Genomic DNA, 17287 nt, shown 5'->3' with positions numbered 1-17287 from the left:
ACCAATTACAACGTGAAAAAATGTGCTTAACAACGTAAACTAGTAACCGTCTCTACGAAAACGATTCACAAACAACGTTATAATTTTATTGTGTAAATTCACATATTTTCAAGGCTCATAAAAGATCGTAAATGGGCAGGTATAATAAAAAATAGCGTATAACACTCGTTTATAAGCGCCTTTAAAACACTTGCGACGTTAAAAGCACTCCGCTGACGCGTCGTGCTCCTAAACCCGTCGTGCGTGTTTTAAAGGCTTGCTTATAAACTAGTATTATAATATACTATTTCAATATCCCTACATAAAAATAATAATCATTATATAAAAAACAACATTCTTCATAATTATGAATAACCAATTTTAAATAAAAAATCGATCTTGTAATAAAGTAAAATATTTTATCCGCAAACGTCACAAAAGTGACCACTTTAATGACTAAATGACACAGGTAAAAGTTTTACTTTTCAGACAAGGAGTAAAAACACTGTTTTTAGGCCTAGGCGTTTTCACTTTTACTTGACACTTACTTTGACATTTACCACTGTTGTTTCTTTCGCTTTTTCAGCATTTTCTGGAGAGGTACAAGGTAGATTATCAGCATTCGACATTTTGCACTATAAACTACACCAGTTATTCACCAGTTAAATCAATCAACACTTTCGAAATCTCAACACAAATTCCAAAACTGACGCGTGACGTTTGTTATGATTTTATGGCAAAGCGTCCTGATTATTGAGGTGATTTACTTGATTATTGGTGTGTTGCTCTTTTCTCTCCATATGAATCTTTGCAGATAAAATAGTATATGTTATTAGGAGTAAAAGTGATTGTCACTTTTAATCTACTATTTTTACTAAAAGTTCTATATTTTCATTATCGAAAACAGTTTCAAAACTCAAATGGTAGACGATAATATAATTAAACAAAATCAAATAATCAAATAAAAAGATTTCAAGAATTCAAGAACATGATTAAAGTTTAAAGCTTTCAGAAAAAAATTAATTCTTGAGATCTAAAAATCTTGCAATCGTTATAATATTGATCAAAAAATAACTGCTCGAGAATCTCGTAATGTTGATAAAAAACTTAAGATCTAAAATAAATTAAAACTGAATCTTGAAAAAAAAAAGATCATTAAGACAAGTTTTTTTTAAGTTTTTAAGAAAAAATTTTGAAACAAAAACTAAATTTTCAGAATAAATGCCTATGTTGAAAATCAGCTTAAGATATGATTAAAAAGCAATGTTAATATCGTAATTTATTTAAATCTTCAGAATAAATGCAAATCTTGGAAACCGATCTTAAAATTTTGGTCAAAAATTAGGAATGTTAAGATACCAAGAACTCAAAATAAAAGAACGAAAAAGAGACAGTCTTAATTTCGAGGTCTTTAACTTTTGAAAACCAATCTTAATATTTTGAGATTCTTATATCTCGAAACAATTGACACCAAATCAAAAAATAAACATTCTACATAAAAAACGCAAAACTTTTTTTTTGACCAAAAATTGACAATCTTGAGATTCCCGACTCGTGAAAATTTGCTAAAAAATCTCATAAATCTCGAAATAATAAGAACGTGAAGAAGCAATTTTGAAATCGTAGTATTTAAATCTTCAGAATAAGCGCAAATCTTGAAAATCGATGTTAAATTGGGAATCTTGAGATTCCCAGATCTTAAAATAGAAAAACAAAAAGAGACGATGATACAGTCTTGATATCAAAACCTTCAAATCAAACGAAAATCTTGAGAACCGATCTTAATATTTTACTCAAAATTTCAAAATCTTGAGATTTTTATATCTTGAAATAATTGCCACAAAGTAAAAAAATAATCTGCAAAGTAAACGAAAATCTTAAGATTTTGACCAAAAATTGACAATCTTGAGATTCCCGAATCTTGAAAATTTGCCAAAATATCTCATACAAACTCAAAATAATAAAGAACAAGAAGAAGTAGTCTTGAAATCGTAATATTTAAATCTTCATTAAGTTGGGAATCTTGAGATTCCAAGTTTTGATATCAAAACCTTTACCTAGATGTAAATCTTAAGAACTGATCTTAATAGTTTAGTCAAAACTTCAAAATCTTGAAATTATTGATATAAAGTAAAAAAATAACTTGCAGAATAAAGACAAATCTTAAGATTTTGGCTAAAAATTGACAATCTTGAGATTCCCGAATCTTGAAAATTCACCTAAAAAATCGGGATTTTTTTCAAAAAATTGCAAATTTGTGACCTGTCAGGGTTCACATAGGTCACAGACCTCCATTACGAAAACAAACGACTAGCAATTCCGTTGCAGTATATTCGAGAGACGTCATTAACTTTAAGCATCGTAAAGTTGCATGTTGTGCAATTTAGTTACATGAAATTTGCCAAACTCAAGTGTGCTATGTTACGACATGCACTTCTGTTCCACACTTCTGTTTTTGGGTCAAATATATTGCAAAAATAATTTTTAAGGAAAGCTTATAAATAATTCAATTGATTGAAATTGATTTCTCGACCCACGGCCAACTCATTTATTTATACAAGTGACGTATATTTGGTTGCATAAACGGTCAGGCGTTGGCTTAAATCCTACAACTTCACTGAACAAATAAAATGAAACGCCAGCATAAATATGTACACAGTTGTTCTAAAATCTACATGATAGGTAAATCATTACAGGGAGCGTTTTTATCGACCAATTTTCGTTCGATAAAAACACTGATGATGAAAAATCACACGATGGAAATAAAACTTGTAAAAATTATGCGTTATACAGATATCTTACCAAGCTATTCTAGCCGCAGCCTAATAAAAATTTGTCAAGATTAGTGTTACTGTCTTAAAAAGTGTCAGTGTTCAAACCTACCGCCAAAAAATCGCACGGTCGGTAACACAGAAACCTACCTCGATTTGAATCCCGCTATCGCCGCTGTTGCATTTCGCATTTCGTGCCGCTTTATTCAACTTTTTCCTTTCTTTACTCGAACGCCAAATTAAAGGACCAAACCTAGACACAAATCTGTAATATTTCACTCAACGTTACAGATTTCTGTAATACCTGCTCTTGGATTCCGACGGTTCGTCTTTTGTTTGTGACTCCTCTTCGGAAGCAAGCATTTCGGAGAGAGCCTCGCCCAAGTCACAGCTGTCTCGATTCGATGATTTTTTCGGGTGGAAACGGAGAGAAAAGGTTTTTCGGAACTTTTGGAGGACACTTTCGGTACTTGTCGTAGCTGTAAAAAAGAAATTATCGCATTTTTAGGATTAAAACAACGATGATATCCATTCATACGCCGTGTAAAACGATTTGCAATGGCCACTTGATTTCATTGTTGCGTTTAAACAATCAGTTATAGCCCTTTTGAGTGGAACGAGCGCAGCGAGACGGTCAATCAAATTAGATAAACGCTGTGTTTTGTCATGGATACTTGATTTTACGCGATTCGGTCAATAAATTTAGTTCAACCTGTATATTAAAACGTGCCTCGTGGCACTTCTAAAATCAGAATAATGAATGCATCAGAGAGAGGGTGGATTTAGTGATGTTTTATGGTCGTGCTTGCGTTCGAAATTGCGCTTCCTGCATTGGAACTGGGAATGCACCAGCAGTTTACTTTTATGGCGGCGTTTTTAATTAAATTTAAATCTTTTTAAAAGGTGGGTTTGCGATTTCGGGTGATTTTTCTTGCATTTTGTTCGTTTAGGGGATGTTTATGTGTTTTGTATTGGAAATTACTGAGGGTTTTAGACGCCGAGAATGGGGTTATTCACTGAGTGTAAGTTTTGTCGTAACATAAAATAAATTAAATTCGAAACGAAATGAAGTTTTATTTATTTTGGTCGGCGAAAGACGTCACGTCATAAAATAGAAAGGATTGAAGAAATTGGCAAACGTAAAAATAACAATCTTGACGTACAAAATGACTCAAGTATTAAGTTTTTTATGTTTCCGTAAATCAAGATCAAAATTCTTCACAAAAACACCTCAAATTTTGAAGACTTAAAAAATAAAATTTAAGATCATAAAAAAATCCGAAATCGTGACCTGAAAGAAGAAGTTTTGTCAAAAAAACTTGAAATCATTACCAATATTTACCAAAAAATCATAACATCTTAATAAAAATCTTAAAAACTGCTAAGATTTTAATAAAAAAAGATCTTGAAACAAAAATTAAGATTTGTGTAAAACACTAAAACCATCCGTTACGTATATAATCGTGAGAAATGTCAAAATTTTGAGAAAAACAAAAAAATGGAATTACGATTTTTAGATCTTTAAACAACTAACTAACAACTAGATAACACAAAATCTTTGAAAAAATCTTAGATCTTAAGCAAAAATACGCTATAATCTTATACAGGCTGTTCCGTCTAAACCCCACTTTAGAAGTATTGGAAGTTGGAATAATTGTATTTATTTGAAAATTGGTACATAGCCATAAACCATTAAGTCCTCCTAAATAAAAATATTTTCAAGATGGCGGCACTTCCGGTTATACCGGAAGTCGGTCTCAACTTTCTTATTTTAAATGGAAAGGTATATTTTTACTGGGTTTTTGGATTAATCGGGTTATTTTAAGGGAGTTTTCATCAGCTTTCCCTATACCTAAATTTAGCCGTTTTTGAAATATTTGGATTTGCACCTTCCACTTTAAAAACCGGTAACTCTGCCATTTTTTTTAGATTTTAAATTCCTTTTTTTGGCGTTTGAAAGAGAAAGATAAATCCTTTTCCTGGTGTTTTCAAATTAAAAAAAAAATAACATATCCCAAAATTTTAAGGTTACTTTTGTAATAATTCAAATACTCATAACTCAATTTTTTCAAATGAAATACCCCAATTTTTATTTTACTAAATAGAAGAGAATTTAATTGTGCATTGATCTGTATTAACATTCCCTATACCTAAATTTAATAATTTTCAAGTTATGGACTTTTTTTTAATACTACAGAAAATTTATTACTAGCCATACCCGTTTTCACATAGTTTGCTATGGAAATAAAAAATGTCAAAATTGTTTCTCAGTAAACGTCGACAGTGACTTATTATTTGCCAAATAGTGCCAAAATATGGATAGGTATTATTGATAGGTTCTACCATGCAATCATTTTTTAAAGCTAACAAGTGAGAAAAGTTTATTTTTGTTTAATGAACGATATCATAATTTTTTTACACTCTCCTTAAATACAAAATAAATTAATTAAATCTAAGTTTGAGTAGCTTTGACTCTCCATATTTTGGCACTATTTGTCAAATAATAAGTCACTGTCGACATTTATTGAGAAACAATTTTGACATTTTTTATTTCCATAGCAAACTATACGAAAACGAATGTGGCTAATAACAGATTTTCGGCAGTCTAAACAAAAAGTCACCATAACTTAAAAATTATTAAATTTAGGTATAGGGAATGTTAATACAGATCAATGCACAATTAAATTTTCTTCTATTTAGTAAAATAAAAATTGGGGTATTTCATTTGAAAAAATTGAGTTATAGGTATTTGAATTATTGCAAAACTAACCTTAAAATTTTATGGTTTGTTAATTTTTTTTTCAAAATTTTAAAACACCGAAAGAAAGATCTAAACTTTCTCTTTCAAACGCCAAAAAAACGAATTCAAAATTTAAAAAATAGCAGAATTACCGGTTTTTAAAGTGGAAGGTGCAAATCCAAAATTTTTTGAAAAACTCCAAATATTTCAAAAAACGGCTAAATTTAGGTATAGGGAAAGCTGATGAAAATTCCCTTAAAATAACCCAATTAATCTAAAAACGAAGTAAAAAATATACCTTTTTATTTAAAATAAGAATGTAGAGACCGACTTCCGGTATAAGCCATCTTGAAAATATTTTCATTTAGGAGGACTTAATGGTTTATGGCTATGTACCAATTTTCAAATAAATACGATTATTGCAACTCCCAATACTTCTAAAGTGGGATTTAGACGGAACACCCTGTATAAAAAACACGATCTTGTTAAAAAATGATTTGTAAAGTTTTGAAAAATTGGAAAAATTCATACGAATATAAAAGGTCCTGAAAACTCAAGTTATGAGCAAATGAAAAATAAAGCTTTTCTAAAACAACTATCTTGAAACAAACATTAATATTTTGTGATCTTGAAAACATCTCAAGATTATGTCAAGACTGTAAAAATCTTAAATCTTGCAAAAACACGTTACGATCTTATGAAAGAAACGATAATCTCGTAATAAAAAATAAAGATTATTATTTAAAAACTGATTTATAAAGCTTAAAAAAGTTGCAAAGATTCATATAAATATTCAAGCACTTAAAAAATTCATGATATAAGCAACTGAGAAATAAAGCTATTGTTTGTTTTTAAAATAAATTGTCTTTAAACACACATTAAGATTTTGCGTAAAACACCCAAAACCAACCGTCATAGGAGAGAGGTTGTTAAGGTCTCAAGGAATTAAGATTTAGAAATCTTGAAACATCTCAAGATTATGTCAAAACCGAGGTTAAAACTTTATAAAAATCTTAAAATATTGCAAAATATGTTATGATCTTATGAAAAAAAACAAAGATCTCGCAATAAAAAATAAAGATTATTATTTAAAATATGATTTCTGAAGCTAAAAAAAGTTGCAAAGATTCAAAGATTCAAGGTCGTAAAAATTTAAGACCCTGTAATAAAAATCAAGATTATTATTTAAAACATAATTTCTGAAGCTTACAAAAGTTCTTAAAAAATTCAAGATATAAGCAACTGGGAAATAAAGCTATTGTTCTTTGTAAAAAAAAGTGTCTTGAAACACACATTAAGATTTTGCGTAAAACAACCAAATCCAACCGTCATAAATCTTGAGAGAGGTTGTTAAGGTCTTAAGAAAAACAAATAACTGGAATTAAAATTTAGAGATGTTGAAACATCTCAAGATTATGTCAAAACCGAGGTCAAAACTTTGTAAAAATCTTAAAATCTGGCATGATATGATACGACCTTATAGATCCAGCAATAAAAAATCAAGATTACTATTTAAACTATCATTTCTGAAGTTACAAAAGTTGCAAAAATTCATTTAAATATTCAAGCTCTTACTTCAAGACCTCCTAATAAAAATCAAGATTTAATTTAATTTAAAATATAACTTTCGAAGCTTTAAAAAGTTGCAAAGATTCATATAAATATTCAAGCTCTTAAAAAAATCAAGATATAAGCAACTGAGAAATAAAGTTATTGTTCTTTGTAAAAAAACTATCTTGAAATACAAATTAAGACTTCGCGTAAAACACCCAAAACCAATTGTCATAAATCTTGAGAGATGTTAAGATCTTGAGGAAAACAAACAACTGGAATTAAGATTTAGAGATCTTGAAACTCAAGATTCTGACAAATCTTTGAAAAAGAATGTAAAAATATTGCAAAAACACTCTATGGTCTTATGAAAGAATAGTATATTAAAGTACAAGTTGCAGAAGGTATTTATTCAAGAACAAATTTGAAATTACGAAACGAGACGCGTAGCTGCGAGTTGGGGAACAAATGAGTGCTTGAAGAACCTTCTGCAACAAGTGCTTTATCCTATTTTTTCTATTTTGCCGCTTTATATCATTTTATAAATTAAAAAACGAAAATTTAATTTTTTTTCTAGAGAATTTTGCGACGGTTGGCGACATTTAGGTATGTGGAATACTTTTAGGCGGCTGTACAAAATAAAAATAATTCATATTTTCACATTTCAAAATGAATTGTGAAGATAGTCCGTCACTAAAATAAAATTACCGCGAACGACTTATTCCATCACTCAAATGACGTCATTTGGGTGCTGGAATAGACTTATTCTAACACCGAAATAGAAAAACAAAGTTCTTGTGATAAAAATTAAAATCATTTTAAAAACACGATTTCTGAAGCTTTAAACAAGTTGAAAAAATTCAACATTTAAGCAATTGAGAAATAAAGCTTGTAAAAAAACTGTCTTGAAACAATAAATATGAAAAAAAGCGATCTTGAAATCTCTAGATCTTTAAAATAAGGGACAAAATAAAACAATGAAAGACAATTATGAAATATTGATATCGGGGTTTTCAAATAAAAAAAGATAATGAAAAATAAATGAAACTAAGACAAAACAAACTTGAGGAAGATTAGGCAATATTGATTAAAATTACAAATCTTAAGATATGTATGATAAGTATTCCAAATTTTCGAAAAACACTTAAGATAACAATGAAAATTGGCCCAAAATATCCAATCAGCATGCAAATCCAACCACCTCCAAAAATCAAGCATTTCTATTGGCCAAAATCACTCCTAAAGAATAAACATTTGACTCACTGGGTAAATTCCTGCGTGGAGTCTGTTCCTTGGTCTGCGTATTGACTCGGGTTTCGTTCGTTTGTTCTGTATTTTCGCTCCATTTCCTACAAACACAGACAGACCCTCCCACACGTCAGCAACACCTCAATTTAGTCAAATTTCCTCCTCACCTGTTTTCCGAAGTTGGCGCTTCTAACAGTTGTGGAGTTGACGAGGCTTTCGCCCTTCGCCCGACGCCACCCAAGGGGGATCTCCGACGACTTCCTTCGTGTAGAGGCTGCCAACGAAACGAAAATAAAATCAAATAAAAAACACAAAAAAATTATTCTTGCACATTAAAATCACGCGAGGATTCATGCTGCACCGTTTCGACCTAGTTAAAGCTTGATATTTACGCTTCAAAAGCGGGGGAAGTCCCAGTTAAAATGACTATACTCAAATCACCCGACTGGGTGTATCTCATCGGTGAGGAAAGTATAGACATGGACTATTTCCTAAGGGATTTGATTTATTATTTTGGGAACAAATCGGATTTCCGGAAGCAAATATAATGATGTTTATCTAATATCTATACACAGGAGTGGGCACACATTGTATTGCTTTCCAGGTTTCTAGAGCTTCTAATTAAACTGATCCAGGGTTTAGGTCAATGTAAACATTTTAACTGGGATATTGAGGTGCGATAAGCGATTGTGGTCAAAATAGGGTATTTTACAATTGTTCACACCTTCGATATTTTCGAAAAATGGGCTGTCCACGTCGTGCAGACACGACCTAAAATTATTAAAAATTTTATTATTTGCAATTTGAAGATGATTATAGCGGTTTTTTGGAGTCTAGTAAGTTTATGGTTGAAACCACTAATGTACTTAGTTTGGTCGATCGATAAATTTATTGTTATTAGGGAGAAACCGAGCTTTAGGAAGGAGTTTGGAATTTCATTCCGGACGGAAATTGAATTAATTGCGTCTGTAATTTAACTAATTTCGGTGAGGAATTGCAAAAAATAAAGTGATTTGCAATAGACTACATTTCAATTTAGAATTTCACTGCAATTTGAGGAACATAAATAAATAAGTCGTTGAGTGCGTTTTAATTGTCTCCTAATTGCATTATTTTAGTGTTAAAATATTTTAAAGCCAAAATTTTAATAGAAACAGACTTCAAAAAAATTATTTAAGATCTTAAGATTTGTAAAAAACTCCTTTAATATCTTAAATGACATGATTCGATAACTTAGGACCTGAAGTAAAAAGCTCAAGTTTTTGATAAAACGTTACATGAAGATCAAGATTTTTATTAAGGAGAGGAGAATTCTAAATCTTGAGATATTTTATAGCGATTGTTGAGGTTTAAATACTCAGTCTTCAAAATTAAAAAAATTGACATGAAAATTTGATTACAAAGTAAATAATGATTTAAAACTCTATGTAAACAAAGATATCCAAACTATGAATAATCTTACTAAAAAATCTTAAATCTAAAATTGCAAAAAAGTTATATCAAGATCGCCGTTACACAAGACGAAGATTTGAACGATTAAGATCTTCCAAATTTAAGTTCTTGATGTGGAAATTTGATTATAAATAAGTAAATGATGATCAAAAATGAAGATCCCAAGAAACGATACCAAAATTTTGAATAATCTTAAAACTTGGGAAAACGTTATATAAATATCAAGATCTCTTTTAGGTACACAAGATTAAGATTTGAACAACTGAGGTCACTAACATAGATAAAAATTTGATTACAAAGTAAATAATGATTTAAAAATCTATGTAAACAAAGATACCCAAACTCTGAATGATCTTATAAACAATCTTTAAAAAAATCTGAAAACTAAAATTCTGAAAAAGTTATATAAAAATCAAAATTGCAGATTCACAAGATTAAAATTTGAACAATTAAGATCTTCCAAATTCAAGATCTTGAGGTGGAAATTTTTTTATAAATAAGTAAACGATGATCAAAAAATCAAGATCTAAAGAAACGATACCAAAATTTGGGATGATCTTCAAAAAATCTTAAAACTTGAGCAAACGTTATATAAAAATCAAGATCTCCATTACACAAAGTTAAGATTTGAACAACTGAGGTCTCCAAAATTAAGAATCTTGAAGTAAAAATTTGATTTCAAAGTAAATAATGTAGTTTACAAAATCGAAATCTTTAAAACACAAACTCAAGAGTAACTTTAAGATTCAAGAAATTAAAAAATCACAGAATGTAAGATAATTATTAAAAGTTATTTAAGTTCTTGACAAAACAACAACATTATACAAAAATCACAATCTCCAATAAATAAAAACTGAATTCTAAATCTTGAGATAAAATTTCCATACTTTATTGAATGAAAGAAATGAAAGACCTTGTTATAAAAATTTGATTCCAAATGGAGAAGACTCAAGTTAAGAGAATACCGTGGAGGGAGAGACAATTGGAGGGAGCATAAGCACTGAAAACGTGTTCCATGAGCAAACACCTTTTATGATCCTTTTCAAAAGTGTGCGCTCAAGCTATTTCCCCCACTACCAATTTGGATGCAGTGGTGTAGTCAATGATTTTTTACATTCACTTAACTAAATAATATACACCACCGATTAACACTATTAACAATTAACACTAATATTTAAAAACTAGGCAGATTATTAAAAAAAACTCTGTAAAACAAAGTTAATAAATAGAAAAATGAAAAAAAAAAGTGGAAAAGACGGACACAATGAGACGCCCATGGTATCAGCTCATTCGAAAAAGAACTTCCCTCTCCAGTTGTTTATCCCTCCACGGAGAATACTAAGATAAGAAATTTAGTACAAGTAAAAGATATTAAAATTTTGAAAAAACTACAAATGTAAGAATTGTAGATATCAAGATAAAAAAAATATTAAAGTTAAAAAACTTCTTAAATTGAAGATTTTTTATTCAAGATGTTTAGAAAATTTAAGTTAAAAAAACAATATTTGAAAAAATGAAGAAAATGCTTAAAAGCTTGCGAAAATTCCAAATTTTAAGAAAAAAATAGCACTTTGAACTAATTTTCAAGGATTTCAACATGAAAAACAATTTAGGATCCTGAGTATTTACAAAATTAAAGATCTTGGGAGATAAAAATGTTATTAATAAAATTTTGAATTGAGATAACAAGAATAATAATGTTAAAATTTTAAGACTTTTTAAAAACTCCTTTTTAGAAGATAGCTATAAATCTTGATATATCAATTCAGGTCAGAATTAATAAAAATTTTATGGACAAAAAATAAAAAAAAATCCAATTCTCCAGTCAACAGTTATTTTATCACAACCTTAAATAGGCGAAAGTGGGCTGAAATGACATCAACGCACCATTTTCATCACCGACACTATAAATTCTCAATTACAAAAATTACCAAAGCACATAAATCGGTCAATGACATCGCGACCAAACACGTGCGAAAAAATCACTTCTTTTCCGACCACTCGTTATATTTTACTCGCTGAAAATCGGAAGTCATTAGCCATTTCGACGAAATTCCATTACCGGCCCGTCTTAACCCATATCACGAAAACAAATCGTTCCCACTTTCCGTGATTGTTGCTATTTATCCTCGCAAAGTTAACTTAGACCTAATTCTTGTTGTAGCAAAATCAGCACTTAATTTTGACAATTACAATGTTTCGATCCTCACACCTTTTCACTCTCACTCCTAGCACTTAAAATTTTCAAACTTACGCAATAATAGATGATCATTCTTGTTCGCGATGACAGTTATTTTGGAGAAGAGTCGTATGAAACATAATACAACACCAATGAAAAACACTGTGAACCTTTCGCGGACCGCTAAAACGGATAGCACGACGATCAAATTATGTATTTAGGTAAGTAGCAACGTACGTGCATCTTTAAACAATAAAAACACGGAAAAAATTAGTCACTTATCGATCGAGGACGGCTTATCTTCGATTTCAGGAAAAGATTATCATGGGAAAACACCTTTCGAGAGTGGTTTTTGATTAAACTTTCATTTTAGAGACTAAAATGTTTTTAAACTTTTTATTCGTGGTAGAAACCCGTTCAGGAATTGTTTTGTATACTCCTAGTATTGTGAACAATCTTTTGTATACTCCTGACTGTCTCGTATTTTTTTTTGTAATTTGCCTCTATTTTGATTCTTTAATAGACATATTCAAGAACGCGACGTCATCATGTGTTAAAAGGTGACTTCATCAAATTTCGACTTTTGTTATTTAATATACTATTTTATTATAAAAGTAAGTCTCTATAAGGTTTTCATAACTTAACATTTTTTAAACATTTCCATTTATTTTGTTGTTTTAGATTTTTGTACAACCCTAACAGTGTTTTAAGATTCGATATATTGCGTTGATTGATTGGAATTTTAAAAATATCTTTTTCTCATTATAAAAACTCTTCTTAACTAAAACTAAGGTAGGCTGATAGTAGTTTTATTATAGAAAATCATTGCCTCCCAGTTTTTTTGCAACCCCTGACTGTCTTAACAGTTTAACATTTTACATCAAAAAATCTAAATTTTATTTAGTTTTTTTATTAAAAGAGTAGAGGTCCTGTGAAGTTTCTATCAAAAAATTCTTCAAGCATTTTGTTATAAATCTAGAGTCCATTAATTAGCAGTTGTTCACATATTTTTAACTGTACTTTACGATTGCTGACAATTAAAGTCTAAAGTATTTTTTTATTATTAGAAAAGATTGTGCAAAGCGAAATTATAGTCCTTTAATGTTATTATATAATTCTACAGAGTGTTAAAAAAGATTGTAAAATATTTCAGGAGATAATAGTATGGACCAATACAAACAAAAAAGTATTTTACTGAACATGGGTCATCAAAGTAATGGTTTCGGAGATATCTACGAAACCGTTACTTTGTGAACCCATGTTTGTTAAAAAAATTTTGTTTAGTGTGGTCCATACTATTATCTACTTATATATTTTACAATCTTTTTTTTAACACACTGTATAGTCCCTTAATAGTTTTCTCGTAGAAAATTTTTGTATATCCCTGGCTGTTTTTTACAGCTTGACATTTCTTTTAATGATTGAATATAAAAATTCTTTCATTTAATGATTTTCAATCAAAATCTTTAAAAATGTAGGCCACTGTCGTTGTTTTGGGTCTAAATTTTTATCTTTCCGAGAATTTTTCCCAAAAAGTAAAAAAATCTTAAAAAAATTCTTCTAAGTTTTTTTAGAGTTTAAGAGTCTTTAAATAGATAAGTAATTAAAGTCAAAACATTATTGAATTTTTTATTATTTTTGTCAAAATTCAGACACTCTGTTTAACTAATTTTTTTGATACTCTAGAATCCAGTTTTTTCTTCTAATATTGATTTTTCTTTTGCTATTCTTTAAACAATTTAAATTATAATTTTTTTTGTGCACTTTAATAATAATAATAATATTTTTATGTTAGACTCTCGAGTCCTGGGTTGGGCAGGTCAAGGTTTAAATAAAAGTAAAAAATTGTATTTCATTATTTATTTGTCTTGTTTACACACTTTCAACTCTCACAGCCTACTGTATCATTTGACAAAAATTGTTTGATTAATTCACACGATTATAGCAATTTTACATAATTTTTTGTTAAGAACTTTCGCCCGCCACAAAACCTTATTGAATCTGAGCTTTTCGTTTCTACAATTTCCATACGAAATGTAACGGACAGATTTATGACCCCAATCTAGTGACCACTGTCATTTCCACCGACAATAAATCGAGTCGGCTGGTTGTGACGTTTTGAAACAATGCACAGGGTGGGGATGCACCACACGGTGCCGCTTTCGGACCCTTTCTTTACCCTTATAAATAAATTTTTTAATTAATTGAATGACCAAAACTGTCAAATAAACTTTGATAGTGAGGAAAAAGCAATTTTCTCGAGCAAGTACGTAAATTGAGGTGCACGACATGAAGTGAATTTATCACCTACTTTATTTGACACATACACACTAGATAAATTTATAAAAAAACGCCCAAATCCCAATATTTGCATTTTTCATTTTCCTTAATCCCATTGTAAAATTCGTCTCGAACTTTTCCCTTAAAGCACTCCCAGGATTATAAAGTAGCCCGTCGTCGACACAAATCCCATTTCAATTTTATCCCGAGTTTATCGGGCCGCAAATTCAATTTTTAAATATTTACACTGTACGACATGCAACTGGTGCATTTTAATAAACTCACGCTTTATTATAAAACTGGATTTTATGAAAAAAGGAAGTAAGTGAAACTTACCGTCACGGGAGCGGTATGCGACGTTTCGCTACTTTGCGTGATCAACTTCCGGGGCAAACCGGGGGAGGAGCCCAGACTTTCGGTGCCGCGTCTCCTCCACGGAAATTGGCCGCTGAAAAAAAAAGAATAAAATGTAATGTAACGTCGATATTGTGTAAATTTACATCTACTATTGACAATTTAAAAAAATCTGTACTTCAAACTTATGTGCAAAGATAATTTTACAACAACTAGAAACGAATACTATTCGAAATTTGGTAAAAATATGTGTAAAGTCATTATTGTGTAAAATTACATCCGTTATTTTAATGTATTATTAAAAAAATATGTTCACAACAACTAGAAACAAATACTAGTCGCTGAAATAAGATATAAATGTGAGTGTAACGTCAAAATTGTGTAAAATTACATCCATTATTGTAACGTATTATATAAAAAATTATATTACAAATTTTCACACCAACTAGAAATAAATACTATTTGCTCAAATAAGGTAAAAATGTAAAATGTAACGTGAATATTGTGTAACATCCACCATTAAAAAAAAATCTGTTTTTAAAATTTATGTGTAAAGATAATTTTACAGCAACTATAGAATTCTTTGCCTGAAGAAGATACAATTAAAGTATCGAAACGTTGCGACGAATTTAATGTTTTATTTCCCTGTGTCCTATAAACCATCTTCTACGCAATCAGGCTATAATATTTCAAGGAAAATAAACACAAAATAGAGAATTTGGTAAAAATATGAATGTAATGTAAATATTGTGTAAAATTACATCCACTAGTGTAAGACATTTTGGAATATAATATATCAGTAAAAGAACATTATAGAAATTTACATCTACATAATAGTGTTATATTATTGTAATGTTTTATATAAAAAATAAAGTCTATTCACAGTTTTTGTGGTTTAAAAAATAGTAAATGTAAAGACAATATTGTATAAATTTACATCATTGTAATGTTGTTATATTTGGTTGTATAAAAAAAATCAAATTTCAAATTGATGTGGGAAATCAACTAACTGCATTGAAGAAAAATGTAAAATGTGACGACAACCAGTAAATTTACACACATTTTAATGTAAAATATCATAAAAAATACGTAAAAACTGCTTCTAATTGCAGTAAAAATCACACACTTCAAACACATTATAAAAAATTCCAAATTGTCGTGAATTATGTGCATAAAAATGTCCACAGCAATTTGAAACTTGTATACTGTGTTACATAAATACAGGGTGATTCTTAAATAGACCGACAAAATTTTATCACAGCTTCCCAAGGATAAATGGGGACAAACTGTACCCTTTTTACGTTTATATCTTGTAGAGGCAAAACTCCCTTGATCCGTGTTACTTACGGCGTTTATGAATTGTTGCAATGATCAAGTACATTTTCATCAAATTAATACCACGGTTTTCACTACCTGTGCCAATACTATCTACGAACACATCAGTGGCGTACGCTTTACCTCGAGAATAACTTTAATAAATTTTATTTAGAGAAAGTTTAAAGAGAAAATTTTTTAAATATTTTTTCCAGCATGTTCTCACCAAGGATAAAATTTTGTCGGTCTATTTAAGAATCACCCTGTATAGATGATCTATTTTGGTGTTGTTAACAAGCGTCCAAAACAAATGTGAAAAGTGCAGTTCAGCGTTAATTATTAATTCATTTATTACATTTATATTACAATGAATCCAAAATTCAACATTTTTACCACACATGCTTTATATTATTTCGCATAAATGTAAATGCATGTACGTTTTAGGACAACTAAATTTAATTAAAATCAACATATTTGTGTTTGTTTATTAGTTTTATTAATTACAAGTTTTAACAAAAAGTTATGCGTCTTTTAAAATTTATAAATTCTTTATTTGTAATATAAATTATGGCTGAAGGCAACTTTTAGTCCGAAAACCGGTATAAAATTTTCATTCTGCATAAAAAATCCACAAGTTCGGCGACATCGATTTTCAGAAATCGGTCAGTGTGACAGTTGATTTTTTCCCAACAATGGGGTTTTATAATCCCAGGTAGGAGCAATTTAACACACCGATGCTCTCTCTAATGCTTTTCTAAAAAAAATCAACCGCAAGTGTTGTTTTTAAATAACTTTACATCCCATCATGGAGTTACGCAAGTCCCTCGAGGCTACTCTCTGCTTTTGATATATAACTGGTGTAAAGAAGTTTGTTAGAGTGAATAAATCATCTTTCGAGGTAGTTCAAAGGTGTTTCATAACGCATTTTGTTAAATTTTTTAAAATTTAATAAACTTAATTCCAACTGTCACAAGTGATCGAGATTAAGGAAGATTCTCTCGCATTAATTAAAAGCGTCTCAACAAAAATAAAAACAAAGAAACGACTCGTCATAATTTCAAATTATGACCTGGAAACTTTGAAATGACAAAATTCGTATCGCTTATCAGAAAATAGTGTTGATGAAGAGTGTCGCCGGTTTTAGATTGATGGCCTGTCCTTTTACAAAATTGAAAATGATGATGGAACGCCCCGAATATAAAATTTCGATTACAGAAACCTGCAATTTGGGGTTAGCGCCCCCACCACTACGTTTCACTATAAATAGAGCAATTTGAGACACCTTAAGACAGTTGCAAATCGATTGTCTATTGTCCTCATTCGCATCTTGACTTTTCAAGTTTAATCAAGTTGGAACATTATTAAAATTCGAGATAAGAAAATCGATGAAAAGACAGACTTGTGGTAATTAGCTGTGAA

At 29.8% G+C, this 17287-nt stretch overlaps 1 protein-coding gene across 1 annotated transcript in view; it reads right to left on the bottom strand.

Annotated features, from left to right (window-relative positions):
* Positions 1 to 17287, bottom strand: part of LOC123009457 — a 68486-nt gene that overhangs the window by 13317 nt on the left and 37882 nt on the right. The window contains exons 5-9 of the mRNA XM_044405782.1: positions 14537 to 14648; positions 8457 to 8563; positions 8305 to 8390; positions 3055 to 3229; positions 2901 to 3003 (exon numbers count right to left, since the gene is read on the bottom strand). Coding sequence (XP_044261717.1) covers positions 2901 to 3003; positions 3055 to 3229; positions 8305 to 8390; positions 8457 to 8563; positions 14537 to 14648 — 583 coding nt within the window. The remainder of the gene's footprint in view (positions 1 to 2900; positions 3004 to 3054; positions 3230 to 8304; positions 8391 to 8456; positions 8564 to 14536; positions 14649 to 17287) is intronic.

Source organism: Tribolium madens, unplaced genomic scaffold (genome assembly GCF_015345945.1).
Source record: "Tribolium madens isolate multiple individuals breed KSU strain unplaced genomic scaffold, Tmad_KSU_1.1 Scaffold_7;HRSCAF=85;Tcas5.2_LG10, whole genome shotgun sequence".
In the NCBI taxonomy this organism is placed as follows: domain Eukaryota; kingdom Metazoa; phylum Arthropoda; class Insecta; order Coleoptera; family Tenebrionidae; genus Tribolium; species Tribolium madens.
This window is presented reverse-complemented; position numbering and strand designations above follow the sequence as displayed.